Raw genomic sequence first — 20,143 nt, forward strand, 5'->3', positions numbered from 1 at the left:
GACTGATGGCCTTAATCTAAGTTTTTGTGGTGGTTGTTGTTTGACTTGCATCCCACTGGGATTTTTTGCACACAGCGTTGGTGTACGGTGCTTTTTTCAGGAATATTTTGCTGTTTTTTTTCATGGATTTTCTGTTTGCAGTCACATAGTCACTTTAAGATGTTTTTTCTTGTTCGTGTTTTTGTTTTTTTGTTTGTTGTGGTTGCATCCGATTCAAGAGCCGAATGGCTCACGGCTATACCAAAATAAAGAAACTGTCAAAAAACTGTCTCATCTCTTCCGATCGCAGCCCACACCCCCCCTCAACCGTTCGATTGCCACGATTCCTAACGCGTCGATTTGCTCGAAAACGATTCATTCCCGGCACGTGTTGCTAGTCACGGGAATCGATCCGAATGGGCGGGCGTCCGTATCGGGTCCGTTCGATTAACGGGGCACAAGCTTCGGGGCTGCCCGTTGTTTGTGCGTCGCGCTCGCGCAGAAGCTGTGGTGCCTCACCGCCTCCTCCCCACCCACCCCTCCAACACGCCGCTGGGGGCGGGATGTGGAGCGACTGAGTTTCGGGCGAGCGTGGAGTCGCCGTCCAGAGAAGCAACAGGAAGAGATGAACCACCTCCCTACAACCGCGTAAGCGATGGTCTCTCCACTCGTTCCGTCTCTCATTTTGTCGTTTTGCTCAGAGGCAGCCGAAGAGGAGTTGCAGGCGGCAGTTGTCACCGGCGCTTATGAGCGAGGTCGCTATATGGGTGGGTGGGGGGGGTGTAGGTGTGGTCACACCACGCCTTGCTAGATGCGCCCTCGGCCAGCAGGGCGGGCTAGGAAAAGCGTAAGGCTCCGAGGTGCGCGGCTCGGGCCTACTTAATTGAATGGAAACGCCGGCGGCAGCCTTATCGTGTGGTGTCCGTGACGGTGTTCACTGTTCTGTAATTTAGATTTTTGTTGTTTGTTATCACCCAGCCCGTCCCACATGCTTGCTTCTCGATGTGAGTTGGTGTGGTCAATCGTAGCGTTGTGCCTGACGTTCGGTTATTCGGTAAACGTGGTGTGTATGTTTGTGTTCGTGCAGCGAAGGAATGCAAGAGATTCTTCACGGCAGTGACTGGATTTGTTTACTGTAATATAAACACCGCCTTGATGTGAATGTTTTCAGGTTGTCGTTGATAACATTGCTATCCAATCGTCGAGTGGAACTACTTAGGAAATTTAATTATTACTCGTCCGACAAACTGGCCTTGTCCGTTCAGTGTCCCCAGCCTCGTAATCGCGCGTTTAGAATGTTACTGTACTGTGTTTATGACTCGGGGATCTTCCTTGAACAAGATAATCTTAGTTAACAATGACTTCTCAACGGGTTTTAAACATTTACTTTCAACGTCAAGACGCCTTTGTGTTCGTTCGCGCGACGCGTTAGTTAATTGTAATTGTATAATGTATTTAAGGCAACAGTAAATCGGTTTTGCTGGTAAAAGAAGAAAAACAATAATACCTTGGCCATTCATTCAAATTGTGGGCTCGTTTTGTAATAACTCTTGCCTTAAATTTCGATTTAAAAGCTTTCGTGACTGCAAGGATTCATCTTCTTTGGTTCTTTCGGTAAAGTCACGTAGAATGAGAATAAAATAATAAATTAATAAAATAAAATAACACAATAAAATTCTCACGACGTTTCGGCCACAACACAAGTGGCCTTTTATTTTATTATTGTATTCTCAAACTACGTGACTTTACCGAAAGAACCAAAGAAGTAATGTTCTGAAACAATTCCTATTGAGTCCTAGATTCTGCGTTGTTTGATTTGGCTTGGTTTAGTAGGGGACACTGCCCGTCACGGTCACCAAGCTGAGTGAGGTCGACATTGAGAAGTGGAGAGAGACCTCGTTGGGAAAACGCAGCTCGATGGGTCTTGAGACCGAATGTGGCTGGAGATGGCCCTCCTGATGTTAACAAGGGTTGAAGTTGGTTTTCTCCGAATGAATTTTATTTTCAAATGATTTAGAAGAAGGAAAGAGTGTTCTGTATGAATGTACCGTAGCTACATTTTTTTTAAATGAAGCAACTGAAAATCTTGCGCACACTTAACGTTGTTATTATAGAGCTTAATTATTCACACCACGAGATAATTTGGTCCATTGCGCTTGGCATAAATGTTTCTTTTTCAAAAGCTGTAGAGGGATTGGAATTGTATGCACTGTAGCATAAAGGGCAGCAGCAGCTAGCTAAGCAGCTTTTAAAGTCTGCACCACCCAACTATGGCAGAAATGTTAAGTTTATCCTGCAATCATTGGATGCAAACCCAAGTACACCACCCTGCCAACTGCCCATAAAATTAGATTTACTTGCAAGGACACAAACCAACAGTGACGATTCACACCTGCAAAAGGGCAATGCATACGTTGTGCTTTATAGCTTAGTATAGCGCAAATTCACCAGTCATGCGTAAATACCATCAAGCCTTCGGCTGCTCGTAATTATCCTTGTAGAATTCCACCATTGGTCATCACCTCGTTGGCTTTCTTGGCTATCATTGCAAGTATGCGAGTGTGTGGGATTTTGCTGGAGTGGCTGTTTAATTGGGTGTGTCATTCCCACATGTCTGTGACACAATGTCAATTTAATCAACATTAACTCCACGTGGACAGTTCAGCAGGCATCTGCTTTTGTGAGAGCCTCTTGTGTTGTCATAACAGCCACTTTTCAACTTTGCACTACTGTAATGTATACAATAACGAGCTTTCTACATCCATTCCTGTATCTCCTATTAAGCAATTTATGTATGATTAAACATTATGGAAATTTCAATGAAGATGAATTAATATAGACATTGTTCACAGTATATTGGAACGATGAATTTACTTTTTTCATTCACCCATTTAAGCTGACTTGTTGGAGTGGAGGCATTCTTCAGGCTATAACTAAAAAATCTTGTAAGTATGGCTAGTTTGTCTGCTTTTATATACAATACTGTTACCTTAATTAAATGTGGTTCGCTTTAGTGTCGTGAGCATGTCAATGCAAGTGCATGCAGTAAATGCCTTGGCATTATTTTGTTTTCACACAGCATGGTGTAACAACTCCCCCAAGACAAGCAAAGTACAAACCCAAAGCACAAGAAAGGTTTGGTGGACTACTACAGTACTGCAAACACCTGATAAAAGATTGTCAACGATTTTTAAAAAAAATATTTGGTGGTTTATATAACTTGAATGGATTTTTTTTTTATCTGGCAACATTACCTGCTAATGTATTGTGTTTGTTTGTGCTTGCTTGTAGCGATTATGCATATACTGTAGAAGTAAATCTTGTTTGGCTGATTTGGTGGAAATGCACCTCGTTAAAGTGGCATGAAATGCAATATTTGTAATAGAAAACTACATAAAGGAATAAACATGATATGAAAATCCCTTTTTTACTCTTGTTTAAAATGTTTGCATTGAAGGTGGCTTACAAAAAGATGTATTATAATATTATTATGTTATATTTGTAATATTCTTAAAGCCACACATCTGTATTTTCCAGAGAAACTCACTGCGTTATATTTCACTGCCTGTAAGATATTTTTTATAAAAAATATAGATTAAAAAAGGAAATTACAACACAGATGAATTCATTATTCACTTTAGTGAGGATTGGTTTCCCAGGTTCCTTATGGGATATATACATGGAATTGCTTCATATCGGCTGACTCCACAGGAATCATAAGAATGAGTTGTGTGTTGTTTTATTGGTGAGGTTTATGGTTGACTTAATCATCACACAAGTCAAAATGGACCTCTTATAAAATCACTTGCCATTTTAAAATATCGACTAAATATCTTATGTGGGTATTGTCCATAAACTTGAATTTTTAATCTTGACTTAAAGCTTTCATGACTTCAGGAATTCTTATTATTTGGGTCTTTCGGTAAAGTCACCTAGATAGGTTCAAAGATAACAAAAGACTACGACGTTTCGATCGCAACACAAGCGGTCATCATCAGGAAAGGGGGGACGACTGCTTGTGTTGCGATCGAAACGTCGTAGTCTTTTGTCATTTCCTTATTTTCTTTGAACCTATCTACGTGACTTTACCGAAAGACCCAAAGAATAACTATGCTATGTGTTTGTTATGGCAAACCCAGTGACACGTGGTAACTGTATACCATGACACTGTTCATGGCAAACACTTGCAGGAGCTTGGCAGGTTCTAGCTTGCTGCTGCTCCATCCAGTCATGTGAATTGTCACGTACATTGATTTGTGCCTGACCCCAAGGTTCAATGTTGTGCGTACTGTATATATGAGCCCGAGCCAATGTGGACATCATTTTCTTAACTGTGATATATTTCCTCAAAGGAACATTTATTAATTTAGAATTGTCCGTTGCATTTGATAGTGTTTGAATAAATCCAACTAGCTTTTTTGCCCGTCCAAGGATGGGTGTATATTGCAGTAAATCTGAAATATTAAAGAGAAACATTGTTCAGCTCATGATTATTAATGAGGGGGGTGTTGCCCCATGTGGAGTGACGTCACCCGCTAATGGTATTGGGGAGGGGTGCGGTATGTGTAGTGACGTCACCCCCTCATGGTTATTGTGTAGGGGTGCGGCATCTGGAGTGACGTCACACTCATAATTAATGAGGGGAGGGGTGCGGCATGTGGAGTGCGCGACCTTGTGCGTTAGTTACATTTCCACGCTGGCATGAATATTAATGAAGGGGGGGGGGGGGCTCTTTTGCAGGGACGTCACGCACGGATGTAGCACTGTGCTGCGTAGATTTATTTTTTACAGTCACTTTCTGTAAAGAAACGTCATATTTGAAGCGACTTTGCGGAATAAATTATTTAATTCAGCTCCACCTTCCTCTGTGTTAGTGTAAAAATCGACCCACTCATGAATAGTAATGAGAGGGGGTGAGCCTCCTGTGGAGTGACGTCACGCGGGAGGGTGGGCCTCATGTGGAGTGACGTCACACGCAGGACAAACAGACGTTAATGGGTGTTTATAGTAGGTAATTTGAAGTTATTTTCCCTGAGTTGTGGAAGGAAATGACTAAATCTCAATAAAATTATTCATGTGCCTAAGAACAAGTGACATTAATCACTTAAAGTTTTATAAAATGCATAACATGTATATGCTGAGAGAGTGAATTGGTTGGCATCTATGTATGTAGCAAAAGTAAATTCATGCCTGCAAAGTACAGTCAAAATTACCACAAGCAAGTCACTATTATTCCAAGCACACTAATATTGTTATATATTTTGATTTGTATGTTTAACTTTTTTGTGACGTACTTCCATGAAGTTTTTATGTGATATGTGGTATACAGGGTTAGGTATATGGCCACGATGTGTACAGTGCAGCAAAGTCCATTGTACACTCCTCTGCTCCCACGTTTATACTGCCCTCACATTGACACTGCCCTCCTTTATCAACGTGCACTGACCAGCTTGGTAAAGTATAGTCAAATAGCCTTCACTAACCCGCACGTCGTCGGGAGGTCCTTATCCAGCAGTGGATTGACAAAACGGATGTGCTTGCACACAGAATATGAACATCAAAATAAGTATTGTTTATAAACAAGGAAGATAAATCATGCATATGCGTGGATTTTGTAATACTAACATGCGTTTGTCCTCGGTAGTATTTGGTGATAACATTGTTCCAAGCAGCACAACAAGAGAACGTCATACAGCACATGACCGACAGGATAGGGGAGGCGTGCATGGGATGTGAAGTTAAATACTCTTTTAGCAGTCGTTTTTATCAAAATTTGGGCAAGCATTTTAACAATTTGTCCTGTTTTCTCTAGAGTAAGTCCCTAACATATGAACAGATAGATGGAAATAACTAAGGCATTCATACTTTTTCAACCTTGGTTTGAAAGCATTAAATAGATATTGTATGTCATTTAAAAAAGATGATGAGTGCAACGCTTGAATTTTTGAAATTTGCCTTCACAGGTGCCGCAATGGGGAGGGTAAGCTCGGGCCTGTCAGATCAGAGGGAGGAGATGGGTCTCATTCGCCTCTGCCACTGGGGTCCGGCCGTGGCGCTCTCCGTAATCACCGTGTGCACCTGCATGGCCATCCTGGACTCGCTGCTGTGGTACTGGCCCACCGATACACCCGGCGGGCTTCTCAACCTCGCCGTGCTCTCCCTCTGGGCTTTTCTCATCCTCTACAACTACTTCAGTGCCATGTTCGTGGGGCCTGGCTATGTGCCTTACGGCTGGAAGCCCGTACGTACTCGGCGGTCGTGCTCACATCACTCATCTTCACCATCGCACTTAACGTCATGCATTAAAGTGAAGGATATATGGCGCCATAGGGATCCATTATTGTCGGCGGCTAAGTGCAGAAGTGTCTCGCATTGCCAAGAATTTGGTGATTCCGCAACTGCAGGAACTTATGCATATATATCATCAGCACATGGTGATGTTTTTGCATCATCATCGTTGGTGTACTAAGTATTGCCATGTTGGACTTTAGCCCAAACGGTTGCCTTGTCACGGGACAGAAAATTACAGTTTAGCAATTTTGTAACATGATACTTGGACACATTGTAAGCTTGATATCAGTGACTGTCTTGCAAACAGTGTTATGGAATATCTTTCACTGATACCATAGATACGTTTGTTTTCCTAGTGTTCATTTATAAAATACTGATGAAACAGTTGAAAGTCTATATAAAAGTGCAGTGTAATCCAACATTGTTACATTTGTTGTCAGGTAAGTTCTTGATCAAACATTAATTAAAAAAATATATATATTTTGATCCTTACAATATGTGTTTGATTTACTCTCTTAACACCTCTGTTGCTCTTAAGACACAGTCACTGATAAGTTGCATAGCTTCAGAGTCCTAAAACATTGTGGCCAGGTCTCTTTATGTAAGTGATGTGGACTGAATAAGGTATTGCTGACTGTTCTCTAGGAAAAGCCGGAGGATGTACAGTACTTGCAGTATTGCAACATCTGCCAGGGGTACAAGCCCCCACGCTCACACCACTGCCGCAAGTGTAACAGGTCAGAAAACCATGTCCTCAATCGTCGGTTTATGATATTAGCAGGTTTAGTTGCCGTTTATTTTCATGTGTGCGTCTAAAGGCTATAAGAACATACCTTTCTCTGAACATTAGCTAAACCAGGCAATGGTAATGATGACCATGAAAGTTTAACACGTAGGCTTTCGTGACCAATATCCGTCATACAGGTTTTTTGGTTTAGATCGCGTAAACATATAAAAGTGTCGTTAAACCCGCCACCACCCGACACAGCCAATTAGTAAAGTTTGTCACCTAGACGGAACATGCCAATTTGTTACTAGTAAACACAGTTGAACTTTAACACCGTTTACATAATACAGCACACTGTTTACGTGACAAACCTTACTAATTGTCTGTGTCTGGTAGTGGCGGGTTTAACGACACTTTTATATATTTTCGCACTCTAACCCAAAAAAACCTGTTATGGATGACCATGATAGATGACCATTGGGGCGCTTCGGTGGCGAGATGTTAACTATCTCGCCTGGTATACAATAGGTCGTGGGTTCAACTCAAAATACGCAGGCCCTGACGCCTGTGTATTTGGAGTCTACACGTCTCACCCTGTAGTCGCTTGGATTTTTATCCGCTTCATAAGTGTTTTCCCTCCAGATTTAGAAACTTGCGTTTAGAGTATTTGGCTCCTATAAATGTCCAAATGATATGCCACGTTGTTGAGCTACCATTTGTGGCCAGGTCGCTTCTGAAAAGACCTAAATAGCTCAATGGGCCTTACCTAGTGAAATAAAAATTGTAAATAGTTTATTGTTTTTAATCTATTGTGGTGTGTCACACCCGACACAGTTCCTTAAGGTTTAGTTTAGATAATATATGCATATTATATATAATTATTGCCTGCAGCAGTTAATGAATCATTCAAACCGTCTTCCTGCATCAAGAATGGGGGCAGCTGTTTTTGTGCAGTTTACTTAATATTTTAGTGACTGGCAGAGGAGGGTGGTGTGAAATGTTGCGCTCTTAATAAGTACCATTATATCAAACATTAGCTTGCATTGTTGAGACTTGACAATGCGTTACCATGTGCACGCCTGCTCGAGAACAGTCGTAATAGACAGTTGTTTTGTATTGTGTGCATGCATTTCAGGTGCGTGATGAAGATGGACCACCACTGCCCATGGATCAACAACTGCTGTGGCCACTACAACCATGCGTACTTCACGTGGTTCCTGCTGCTGGCACCGCTGGGCTGCTTGCACGCATCTGCCATCATCTCTCTGACCATCTATAGCCAGCTGTACCACAGGGTCAGCTCCTGCTCCCACTGGCTCTCCTGCAGGGCAGTACTCAACACCTTCCTCCTTTTCTTCCTTTTCTGCACAGCACGTTCTTGAAACTGTATCTAACCCGTCTGCATCTGCGTCTGAATCGGGTGTTCCTTCCAAGGCTGGCCTTCCCAAACGCTTTTCTTCCGTGGGTCCGGGTTTCGTGGTTGTGTGAGTGAGTCCTGCCCTGGACTAAGCAACCTCAAAGGGAACACCATAAAATATGAATTAGCATTGGTGCTCATGAGTCCAATGCGGCATACGTTTGTCTTTTTTAAACGTTTTGCAAACTGCACATTACATCATTATAAATTTTAAATTGGCAGTAATGTCAGGAGAAATATATCATCATACTTTTGCACCATCGCTTTTTAAATTTATGGCTCAAGTGCCTTACAATTCTCCTGAGCTCTGCCTTTTTACCATAAAGTGCAAGCCGCTTTGCAGTGATAATGTATAGCCCAGGAACCATGCAACCATACACGCTTAGTCCATGGGTCCTTGTGGCTGCACTGGTGACCTGAAATTAATCGGAGCTTCGAGGCATCACAGCGTGGGCCTGGTTGAGCATTGTGGCTCTACATGTGATAAACAGTGGATTGGTTTAGGTTCCTTTTAGCAAAATATATCGTTCGCCTGGCTTCAGTGTCGGTAAGCGCAGATATGCCTACAATCCTGATAGCGATGCTTTGTGTCACGCAAACGCATGCACTCTCATGTACAAGTTTTCGTCTGTGGGCTAACTTCCATTTTCACAATCTTGACCCACTTATTCATTCTTGTCCTCTGCATCCTTCTGTCAATTCAAGGTAATATTTTTTGGCATTACTTGCATTTACTAATTACTCAGGCCTCATGTGAATTCATTTTTTTTCCTGTTATATCATACTCGGTTACCTCTTTATAACGAAATATTTCACAGTTAATCTCTTGTTACAAACAGAACAAACATGCATTCAAAAGTGTAAATTGTAAAATTTGATTTACTTGGCTTATATTTGTTATCTGGTAGGCAATTACAAATGTATATGATTTTAATAATCACGAAATCAAATTAATTGTTATAGGATATGGAAAAGCTGTATTCTTGTAACCTCTTGATGATACACCAGTTAACTTTTCATTCTGATGGAGAAATAACTACTGACAAAGCAATGGCTCGTGAGTTCTTTAGATATAGACTAAATACATAGTTCAATAACTACTTAATTTTGTTATAAACTGTTTCCCCATTTGTCATTGACCATATCACATTCTTGTAAGGATTAAATTGAATCTCGAATACACTAATCAAAGTAAGTTTTGCTTAACACTGCAGCTTTCTAATATTTTTTTACAATTTAAAAAAATTCTGGGAAAATTGAGCAAACCCATTTTTTCTATATAAAGTCCTCCTGTTTTATTGCACAACTTTACTGTTTTACATTCATTCAGAATAAATATTTTGTATGTTTTGCAACCCAATAGGTGAATTTCATAAATTGTACGGCAATGTATATTTTTTTACTTGCCACTCTTGGCAGTGTTTGTCACGAAAACAGAAGTCGTATTTTTATAATCCCACTTCTGTGTGAAAGGTTTTAAAATATGGCACACAATTTTTGCTTATCGCGTGGAGGGGTACGGAAGTTGGGTCCCAGTTGGTTGTGTTGCAATGTTCCCCGACGCTATCCATGGTGTCTCGTATCCCATGCTGCAGATCTCCTTTGGGATGACAAAACTGCAGATCGACGTGTCGGCTCCGCCCGTGGGACCTGTACCGTTCGGAGTTTCAGCTTTTGCTGCATCCCTGTTCGCTCTGGGCCTTGCTGTGGGCACTACCATTGCCGTGGGAATGCTTTTCTGTGTACAGGTTTGTCTCTCTTTTGCAGCAGGATTATTACAAAGTCTCCAGCGTGCGACCGTGGTCATGCAGAACAGACCATACTCCGTAGAACGAAGCAATGCCCGATCCACAAATGCGAAGGAGACATTGCAGCGATGCATATTTCGCTGCTCCTGACGTGGTTATCTGGCTTGACCGCCTGAATGTGAAATTGCAGTTGCTTGTTCTGCATCTACTTCAGCCATACGAAAGAAAAATAAACAAGACTTAATTTCATGATGTGCATGTATATTTTTCACTTGCCAACGAAGCGGTGGTTTTCAAAAGTTCATCAACTTGCATGTTGCCTTGTCCAATTACTGCTTTCAATTATTAGAGCACACCTTCTGTAGCTTCCATATTCCTTAATTCAGGATTTCAAAGTCTTCCTGCAGCCAAACTGATTAGGGCGCACACGTTGTTTCGGCTGTTTTACCACAAGTACTTGGATACATGTCATAGCTAAATAAGTTGTACCCTTATTTTCTTTGCAGATTAAAATTATTTTGAGAAACAAAACTTCCATTGAAACCTGGATTGAAGAAAAGGTAAGAAAGAAAGTACTTTAAATAAGAGTTATGTGGAAAAAATAAATCTGGTTTTTAATTTAAAAATAGTTTTCTGGTTCAGACTGTCATGAAAAAGTGTTTTACAATGGGGATATTTAAATATTAAATATGTCACATTACCAGTGTCTAGAATTCACAACGATATATGTTATATCCACTTCTGATCTGATCCGAAATGTCTTTTTGTTGATTGTGTACAAATCATATCAGGTTTGCATGACTTATGAACATATAACTATTTGACATTTGGATGTGTACTGAACAGTAATACTGCTGTGAAAAGGACTGAAACTAAAATATTAATTTGTTTATTACTCATGTTTAAGCCTGCAGCAATAATACTAAAAAATACAACGATCCACCAGGTTAACCCTTCTCTTGTCTCCCTTGTCCTTTCAGGCACGGGACAGAATCAACTATTATAAACTCGACGAGAAGTTTGTGTTTCCGTACGATCTCGGCTCACGCTGGGCAAACTTCAAACAGGTGGTGACGCTCAAGGGCATGCCGCGTGGGAACGGCGTGCACTGGGCCCTTCACGAGGGCTGCGACCCCTACACGCTCACGGTACTTCTGCACCACACCTCACCGACATGCACCGCACATTGCCAGCATGCCGCGATGGTATAGAATGTGAGTGTACCCCTGTATATTAAGCCGATATGGACTCATAACAGCATTGGGTATGAAGGTCTTCCACCCACTGTATATTAGAACCGCGACATGTTTCCTTCAGTGAGTTGCTCACCAGTTGCTGAATACTATGCAGTTTGTGTTGTTTGCAAGGCCGACTTTAATCTCATCAATACTGTTATATTTTATATATATTAATCAGGATTGCTTGATAATGGATTTTGATGGGAATCCATGGTGTTATGTGGGAGCACTTTTCCCAAGTTGAATCTCCATATATTAATTTCAGTTAAGTCAGGTTTATAAATGTAATCACATGAATGATGACCAAAACATATAAAGCTAAGTAAGGTCATGCACTGTTTACTTAAATAACTACAATTTCTCTAATAATATGTTTAAATGCTCTGCTTACAAGAGACTATGTTATGTTTCAGGTGGAGCAGCTCAAGCAGAAGGCTGACAAGAGAGCCAGGACTGTGAGTAGATGTTCTTAGTATGACAAGCTAGACAGACGCTAGACTCATTGTCAAGGAACGCAATACCAAATTTAGTGAAAACAATCACACTATCATACATCCTAACTACCTTTTTTGCATGTGGAATTAAACTGCAAAGCTCTGCACTGTAATGACATGCTGTCTGTCATAGGATATTGTATATCCATGCACCTCCGATTAGCACGGTTGGCTGTGCACACTGCGAAAGAAGTTGTACATACATATGTATAGCATGTTTTCACAGTATAGCAAACATACGTGCTAACTAAATGTGAGTGTAGATTTAACTGCACTGCATAGTTGATTTTAAAAAAATTCTTAGAAGAAATTGACTTAACATCCCAGTGAAAGAACCTTCTAGAAAAGACCTGAGACTCAGGGTTTGGTGGATAAAAAAATTGGCTTAATTATTATGCTGTCACGTAACACATTACCACACTTTCGTGTACTTATTCGCTTGAAACTCTACAGCCTCAAGAGTGACCAGTCACACTAGCTTAATATCGACTTAAGTTGCCATAGTTTTTTTGACAGGAGTTATAAGAATGAGATTATCATTCACCAAAGCCGTTTCGGCTTGACACCAGCCAGTGGCGCTCGAGTGAGATTTGTGTCGACCGAGGCTACAGCGTGGTCACGGCGCATTTGCAGGTGCCGTACCGTGCTTCGGAGAACTACAGCGGCGCGTGCTGCCCCATCACCAAGGGCGTGAGGACGCTCTTCGGGATGCCCTGCACGGATGAGCCTCGCATCAAGCTGACGCAGGGCGATGTTGTGCTCATCACGCGCGCCACCAAGTATGCGCGGCGAGGCGGTCTTGCATGAAACAGCCTCATTTGTTTGTCAGTAAAGCCCCCTGCATTTTCTTATTGATACTTACGAAAATTATTTTGTCTTTGAGTATTCAGAAAAGCGCTCACAAATAAAATGTTTTATTATTATTTGCACGGAAATTAGAAACGGGAAATTGCTACGTGATTCCTAGGCTGGAATTGTGATTTTGTTCTTAGAATCGAATACGGTTACTAGGGAGATTGGTCTACAAGATGTGTGACCACCATGGAGATGGAGCAATGAAATCGGCCTCTGTGCAGGTGCCAGGTGGATTGTTATATTGCAGAACAATGGTAAATGGGGATTGCTTTGGGGAGGCCCTGAATCAGCAGTGAATCGAACTTGGCTGATGATAATGAATCTTTCAAATAGTTGTATGTAAATTAACTACCTCCATTAGATACACTTGGTTGATAAAGTAAAATTGTTCAACTGAATATCTCAAGTGGACACAGTGCAAATTATGACCACATTTGCTGCCGTGTAACTTTTCCTATAATTTTTAATACATGTTGGATAATTTTATATTATTTTATACATTGGAGTTGACATCTGATTTATGAAGCCTTTTTCTTTTCACTGTGTTTTACATAGGCACTGGTTTTATGGAGAAAAGGTTGCCGATGGTGGTAAGTGTCCAAAAAGCTGTGCCTAACAATTTTTCAGTGGATGTTACAAGCTCTGAAGTATATTTTAACCAATGTGGGTCATTGTGTGCCTTTAGTTAATATAAATTCACAAATTATCAAAATTATACAACTAAAGCACTCTTAACGTTTCATCAAGCTCAAGAGTTCTCAGACGTCATTGATGCCACCACACTTTCCCATCACTTCCTGCTGCTAGATCCAGCACATCTTACAACATTTACGCCCATCCCAAGATTTGCCTTAATTTACTTTTTCATTTTCCTGTAGATCTTCCCTTTGATCACCCACATCTAGTTGCTGAGATATACCTGTCCTGGTAATGTGTTGCCCACCATGTAGCACACACAGTGCACCCATCACAACTCACTTGTTGCATCTGCACTAATTTTGGCATGTTCACTTATGAATGTCCAATGTGCTCACCCTATCCTGACATGAATTTCCTAGCAATTCTCCACGGCCGCTAGTATTAAAAGGCCTAAAGCTTTTCTTCTAGTTGCTTTATTAAAATCCCATTCCCACTCATGCAGTAATATGAACATTACCATCTCTCGAAAGAGTGCCTTGTAACACCAATGTTGACTTCACTTTCCTAACATCTCTTGACCTTGCAACCCTCTTGATTATACACCTTGCTACTTAAATGAGTGAAGTCTTCTACCTCCGCATTCTCAAGTTCTACTTTGATAAACGTACAAGAGGTGCGTTTCTAACCACCGCCATTAACATCCATGGAATTCGCAAGTTCCTAAATCAAAGACATGGGTTGATCTCGGAGGGCACTTAACCGATGGAATTAAGCACAGTAAATTGATTATGTACAAAAACTGCCCAAAGTCTCCCTCTTTGAAAGAGTGAAGGCCTAAATAACACGATGCAATTTCAGTGAATTCCGTCTGAGGGCTTTCAGTTGCGTCACTATTGTGTATTTTTTACACGATGCAATTGGTCGCAGTGCAGTTGCGTGATTGATCCCGGTTTTTTATTTTGCAATCTGACACAATTGTCAACGTAGCCTCAGAGTTCACCTCGCCTGGCACACGTGCTGTGGTGATGTCACCACCACTTAGTGCCAAATGTTGGTTGTTGTACAGCAGCTGTTTCCTTGTGTGAGAATCGCAAATATGCGTGCTCGTTTTTGTGTGTATGTACGCCAGGTGTGTGAGAGAGAGAGACCGTTTGCGTGGTAATTAATGGGCGTGTGCACATTTGTTTTGTGTGCGTACAATAGTCATGTGGATTTGGATGTGTGTGTGTGTGTTCCGGTACAACACGCATGGTGGCGTAGTAGTTAGCTCACTGTGACATTAATGTTGTTCGAGCATTGGCCATGGCTAACATCGATGGCGAGTGTTATATGAACCAGTCCTGGGCGTCAAGGTTGACTCCTCTTTATACGAGTACCTTGTGCAGTGTATATGCACATTTTCTGCGCTTGCACCATGCCTGCCTTGTTGTTGCTCGTTAAGAACACTACCCTGACATCTGGTGTAAGCATGTGTGTGTATATGTGTGTGTGAGTGTGCTTGTTTATGTATATTTATACATGTGTTTATGTAGCGTGTGTCTTGTTTCCTGTCTCATGGCACCCTTTGGGACAGTATTGCACTGTTGCAGTGTCACCTCGAACGCTTGCTTGCGATCGATGGTTTGCAATCCTGTGCAGTCTTTAATTATACGCCCACATCGATTGCACTGAAATGGCATCGTGTATCTCGGGTCTTTAATAATCCTCCGTGAGATTTCACCATGGTAAAGAACATTGAGTTTACTTGAAACACCATCCTGTAATGTGTATGGAAGTTTATTGTACATATATACGTCTCTTTAATCCATTGCTAGATAAGGGCCTCCCCACACTGAGGCTCGTGGTGGTCAGTGCAATTAGATGGAGACAGGGAGCATAGAATACATCACAACGATTATTATAATTCAATCACTATACAGTTTCAAACCTGCTTAGTTTCCGAACTCTGATGAGATGGGGCTCATTCCAGGTTATTTGGTCAGAGGCAGCCGTGAGAGTATGGTGCATGAGTGTGACACGCGTGGTGTGTGTGTGGCATGTGAGTGATGCGTGTGTTGTGTGTAGCACATGCGGGGGTGTGTGCATGGCACGTGCGACGCGCGTGGTGCACGTGGCACGTGAGTGTATGACGTATGTTGTGTGTGCGCATGCTGCAGAAGGAGAGCGGGAGCGTGGTTGGTTTCCCCGTCGCTGTGCTGAGCGCATCTCCCTCCCGGACATGGAGAGCACGGAGAACTCCACTGAGGGCAAGAAGAATTCCTGACGTGCAGAGATGTAGCACCCTTCTCCCCGCGACACCGCTCTACGGCAAATGTGCAAAAAGCGCATATGCTTGGAAAATTATGCTAAACACAAAATAGAAACCTTCTTCACAGATGCGCTAACGTTTACAAATGGTTCCTGGAAATAAATTAAGGAAACTACTGAACACGATACATTTAGCATTTATTTTTTAAAACTTAAATGGTTACATCCTGTACGTGTTTTGCTCTAAATTTATAATATGTTAATGTGTTCTTGAATTTGAGGATGAACCATGTTTAAAGGACAACAGTGCTCTGAGATGTGCGTACCTTTGGTGCACACCTCTAAATGAAAGTATTTGACCTTTCCTTTCAGTTGCAAAGGTTCCGCTTCCGCTGTTTGCATGAAATGCTGTTTGGCTTTGGGAAATAGGTTGGGTCCGATTTAACAGGAGTGGATTTGCATAACCCGCCACTTTGGCTATAATGATATTAGATTTTGCAGAATAAATCTTGTCATTGACTTAATGGTCAGCCAGCTTGAATATTGCCTACAATTACATGTTTTGCATCATTTTGCTTTTGGGTGACCACTCAGAACTATACATGTACGCATTTCTCTTATTTTTTCCGGGTTAGGTTTGTGTTCATTTTAGTGTATTATGCGGCTAATCTATTTCTACCCAAAATCCTCTGTATGCAATTTGAATTCACTCTATTAATATATTTATTTTACCAGGTAAGGGCCACTGAGCTATAGAGTTATTTTTCAGAAGTGACCTGGCCACAAATGATAGTTCAACAAATTGGCTTATGTGGAAATTTATAGCAGCCAACTACTCTAAACGCATGTTTCTAAATGTGGAGGGAAAAACTGGTGGACCCGGAGAAAAAGCCACATGACCACAGGGAGAACTTGCAAACTCCAAATATACAGCAGGCGTCATGGATGGGATCGAACCCACGACTTCCTCTCTACCAGGCAAGGTAGTTAACATCTCGCAACTATGCGGCCAGGCATTGTGGGTTGTGTGATTGTGGTCTATGCTACGCGATTTCGCTTTATATTTTTTGGAACGCACCTACCACAAAGTGAGGGAAAACTGTATTACCCTCAGCCTCCATCGGTGCCCATATACTCTGCCATGTGATTTTGCTGTCCGCACAGTGTAGAGTAGGATTTTGTAAACTCCAGGCCCAGTAAGCAGAGCCTACGCAGATTAGATGTAACGTGTAGTTGTAATTGGATTATGCTTTCCGCACCTTAATATGTGAAAATCCAGCCTGGTCAGACCGTTCCATTTCATTTCCACTAACACTTATATGGTTTCATATTTATTTAATCGAGTACTAGGTACGTGAATCCATAACATTTTTCCAAACCATATTGCTAAGTTTCAGCTCTCCCCAACACTAGAATTGAGATAAATTACAGTTGGAGTAAAGTCATTTATTCATCTGAAATATTTATCTGGCTCATCAAGTTCTAAAACTAACTGTGGCTTGTACAAGAAGAAGAAAATAATGTGTGTTAACGCTGCTGTCTTGAAGACCAAACAGCATTGTGTCTTAAGCCATCGTGTAGCAATAGGTAGCTACTGGGGCCAAATGTGTTGTCTATATTCTCGAGTTTCACATAGGAACACTTGGTCCACATACACACCTAATTTAATTGCGAGTTTTTAATTGCAGTGGTAGCCACGAATGTGTACGAACTACATTCCAGAATGCAGTGCTTGGGAAGGCCGAGGATGTAGACATTTTAAAAATGTTGGCACCCAACCAAGTTGTGGTGCTATACAGCAGGGTATTAAAATCTCCCAGGCCATACTCATAAAAAAGTAATATATTAATGTTTGTATCCTTAAAATAAGTAAAATGTCATATTTGAGTTGTTACTCCCGTGACAGTGTTTACATAGTATTTCCACAGTCGCTGAATGGGCGTCAAGTCCAAGCTTATTCCAAACCAAACAATGAATGGTGGTGGTGGCGGTGTGTGTGGCTCGGGTAGGGTGGACAGGTGGTGTTAATGTCATCGCTGCCACGCTGCTGAGGGACAGCAAAGTTGCGTTGAAAGCAGAGCCCTGCAAATCGGCACTGCGGCCCATTTGAAGTTGCCCTGACTAAGCTGGTTATGACGGCCTTTAGATATTTTGTGTACAGCAAATGGATAGATTGTGCCAATGGGCATTCTCTATAAGTAAATATGGCTTGTAGAGAGGATGCAGTGGTATTTAGAGGAATATATTTATTTGATGTTTATTGCTTAAACACGGGTATTTGGTAGTTTTTTTTGTTATGTTTAACCACTAGCTCGCATGCATCAATCTGTAACTACTATTCAAATCGTTAGTTCTTTATGGAAAACAATAGGCTGGCACTTTCAGAGATGCTGGTTTTATCTTGATTTGGATTTTTTTGTTTCGTCTATTCTGTTCAACATCACTCATTTTCATGTTAAGATTCAATAATTCTCGGTATATTCACCAAGGATTCACAGATTCGTTTGACACAATCTGTCGTACATTTATGATTTTAATGTGATAACCTGAAAAGTGCAGTCAATGGGGCCTTATGCTGTATATACTTTCACTCAGTATGTCGCATTGGGAAATATAACCATAATACATCTCGGCGTGCTGTCAGTTACCAAGCTAAATTGTCCTATTTTTGCCACGTACTAAACAAGCACATGCATTACCAATAAACATCGACATTTAAGTAATTACTGTGGGATTCATTATACACATGTTCATGTATGTTCAGTCAGAAAATGTATTCCTGATTTCCACAAGACTAGAAACACTTAAGTGCCCTCCACTGAAGGTTCGTGCCAAACATTGCCTAACGTACCAATTGTTGCATTCTGAACCCAGTTCTTGATAGACTTTAAATGATTTTGGTATATTTCGCTAAACTCAAGTTCAGTACTATAAGCACGAGCTCCTTCATTGGGTTTAGAAGTCTGTGCATTTTTCGTATGGAATGTTTAGTCTTTGGTTAAAATTGTCCAGAATTGCTAAATGCGGATTTGTCCTATTGGCGGTTGTGTGCTGAACTGATCTTGGAAAATGTTGGATGGGTCTTTCGGTATTTTGTCGAATAAGGTAAAGATTTATATGTTTGTTCCTGATGAACAGTATTCCTGTAAACAATTTTCACCTTTGTATTAATGCTGCGTAAAGGCTAAGGAACCACCAAAACATTTCAGTATCTTGAAATGTGTCAAATGTACTTGTTTTGACTAATCTACTTCCAGAGATGAAGACCAGGTGAAACGAAGTACTGTAAACTCCATCTTACACATGCTTGCTGTTATTTACGGCTGTATTGTCTGTGGTCTCCCAATATAAGTTTTTAATCAAACCGTAGACCATAGTGTTAATACTATATCAGTGAATGAGTTGATTGGATCATTGAGTAAATTTGAGCCCTGAAATATGTTTTTGATATTTGTATGCTGTATTTGGTATACAGATGCCAATACATTCCCAGTGTTGAACATTGGAACATAGCCCATTTTGGAACACAGCAATCATGTTGGCTAAATTATTTTCCACGTCACCTAGCAATAACCAATTGTACAGTGTAATATTTTATGAACGTTATTTTAAAAGGAAACATGCATGAAAGAGCATAGAATTTCTGGAATAAAAATTCTAAGAAACAATTGTTTTCGTAATGTGTTTTTTTATTTTTTTAAAAATACGAATAAGCACATTGAATAATGTATGTTACAGTTGAAACAGGGATTCACAATCCAGGTTCAAGCCTTGACACTGAATTGTGTATTTTCCATTGTAACCTAATATTACCAAGTTGGATGTACCCGGCTTGAATCGGCTCGTGCAGGCGATAGATGAATTGCTCCATCACAAAAGCACGAGAGTTGATCTTTGCATTATCTTCATTTAGGTTTGCGATTCATTGTAAAATTAACTTTGTTTTATAGTGTGGATAGCCTCATGAACGAATCTGTCTTGGTTCTTTGCAAGCCATCTGGCTACCATGAGAGATTCGTTCATGAGGCTATCCACATATACAAACAGACAATTTCAACCGAGAAGATGGATTCTGGCTTAGCAATCATTGGAAGAATTTGATCAAAATTTTGGGTCTTAATTGATTGTTCAGGCTAACGGTGGCTTTCAGACCGCATCCATTATTTTCGTCTCCCCCCTCCTCTTTTCCGAACATAGATGGACTCGTCCATCTGAATAACTGCCAAATCGCTCTCCGTGGTGCTAACGTTAAAAATAACCGCCACTTTTTTCAAATTTTCTTGCTGTGGTTTTCACACCTGATGATGATTGCTTGTGTTGCAGTCGAAACGTCGTGAGAATTTTATTGTTTTATATTTTTATTATTTTATTGTTTCCCTTCTACGTGACTTTACCGAAAGAACCAAGAATATGAATCCCTGCAGTCACGAAAGCTTTAAATCAAGATTTTAAGCATGTTTTATTTTCAAAATGGAAATGTGTTTTTTTTGGAGGGGGGGCAGAGCTTT

General features: G+C 40.9%; 1 protein-coding gene across 6 annotated transcripts; it reads left to right on the forward strand.

Moving 5' to 3' along the window:
• Positions 1-411: 411 nt before the first annotated feature.
• On the forward strand, positions 412-19,303 carry ZDHHC6 (zDHHC palmitoyltransferase 6). 6 transcript variants are annotated; one of them, XM_032949855.2, is made up of 13 exons: positions 414-627; positions 2,876-2,924; positions 3,059-3,114; positions 5,943-6,220; positions 6,916-7,007; positions 8,133-8,325; positions 10,010-10,162; positions 10,669-10,722; positions 11,143-11,310; positions 11,814-11,855; positions 12,528-12,673; positions 13,305-13,339; positions 15,545-19,303. In XM_032949855.2, exons 4-13 carry the CDS (start codon positions 5,951-5,953, stop codon positions 15,649-15,651), a joined length of 1,260 nt encoding a protein of 419 aa, XP_032805746.1. In that variant the 5' UTR covers positions 414-627; positions 2,876-2,924; positions 3,059-3,114; positions 5,943-5,950; the 3' UTR covers positions 15,652-19,303. The 6 variants fall into 6 exon arrangements, with proteins under 6 accessions (XP_032805752.1, XP_032805746.1, XP_032805748.1 ...); XM_032949857.2 differs by lacking the exon at positions 2,876-2,924 and having other exon boundaries at positions 414-637; XM_032949854.2 differs by lacking the exon at positions 2,876-2,924 and having other exon boundaries at positions 415-627.
• Positions 19,304-20,143: the final 840 nt, after the last annotated feature.

Source organism: Petromyzon marinus, chromosome 8 (genome assembly GCF_048934315.1).
Source record: "Petromyzon marinus isolate PM22_M1 ecotype Great Lakes invasive population chromosome 8, UKy_Petmar_22M1.pri1.0, whole genome shotgun sequence".
NCBI lineage: Eukaryota > Metazoa > Chordata > Hyperoartia > Petromyzontiformes > Petromyzontidae > Petromyzon > Petromyzon marinus.

Bases quoted from the DNA above. Each gene is read 5' to 3' on its own strand.
- ZDHHC6 (XM_032949857.2), top strand. From the start codon at position 5,951: ATGGGGAGGGTAAGCTCGGGCCTGTCAGATCAGAGGGAGGAGATGGGT. The intron at 6,221-6,915 runs GTACGTACTCGG...ACTGTTCTCTAG, and splicing joins TGCCTTACGGCTGGAAGCCC to GAAAAGCCGGAGGATGTACA. The intron at 8,326-10,009 runs GCAGTACTCAAC...CCCATGCTGCAG, and splicing joins CCCACTGGCTCTCCTGCAGG to ATCTCCTTTGGGATGACAAA.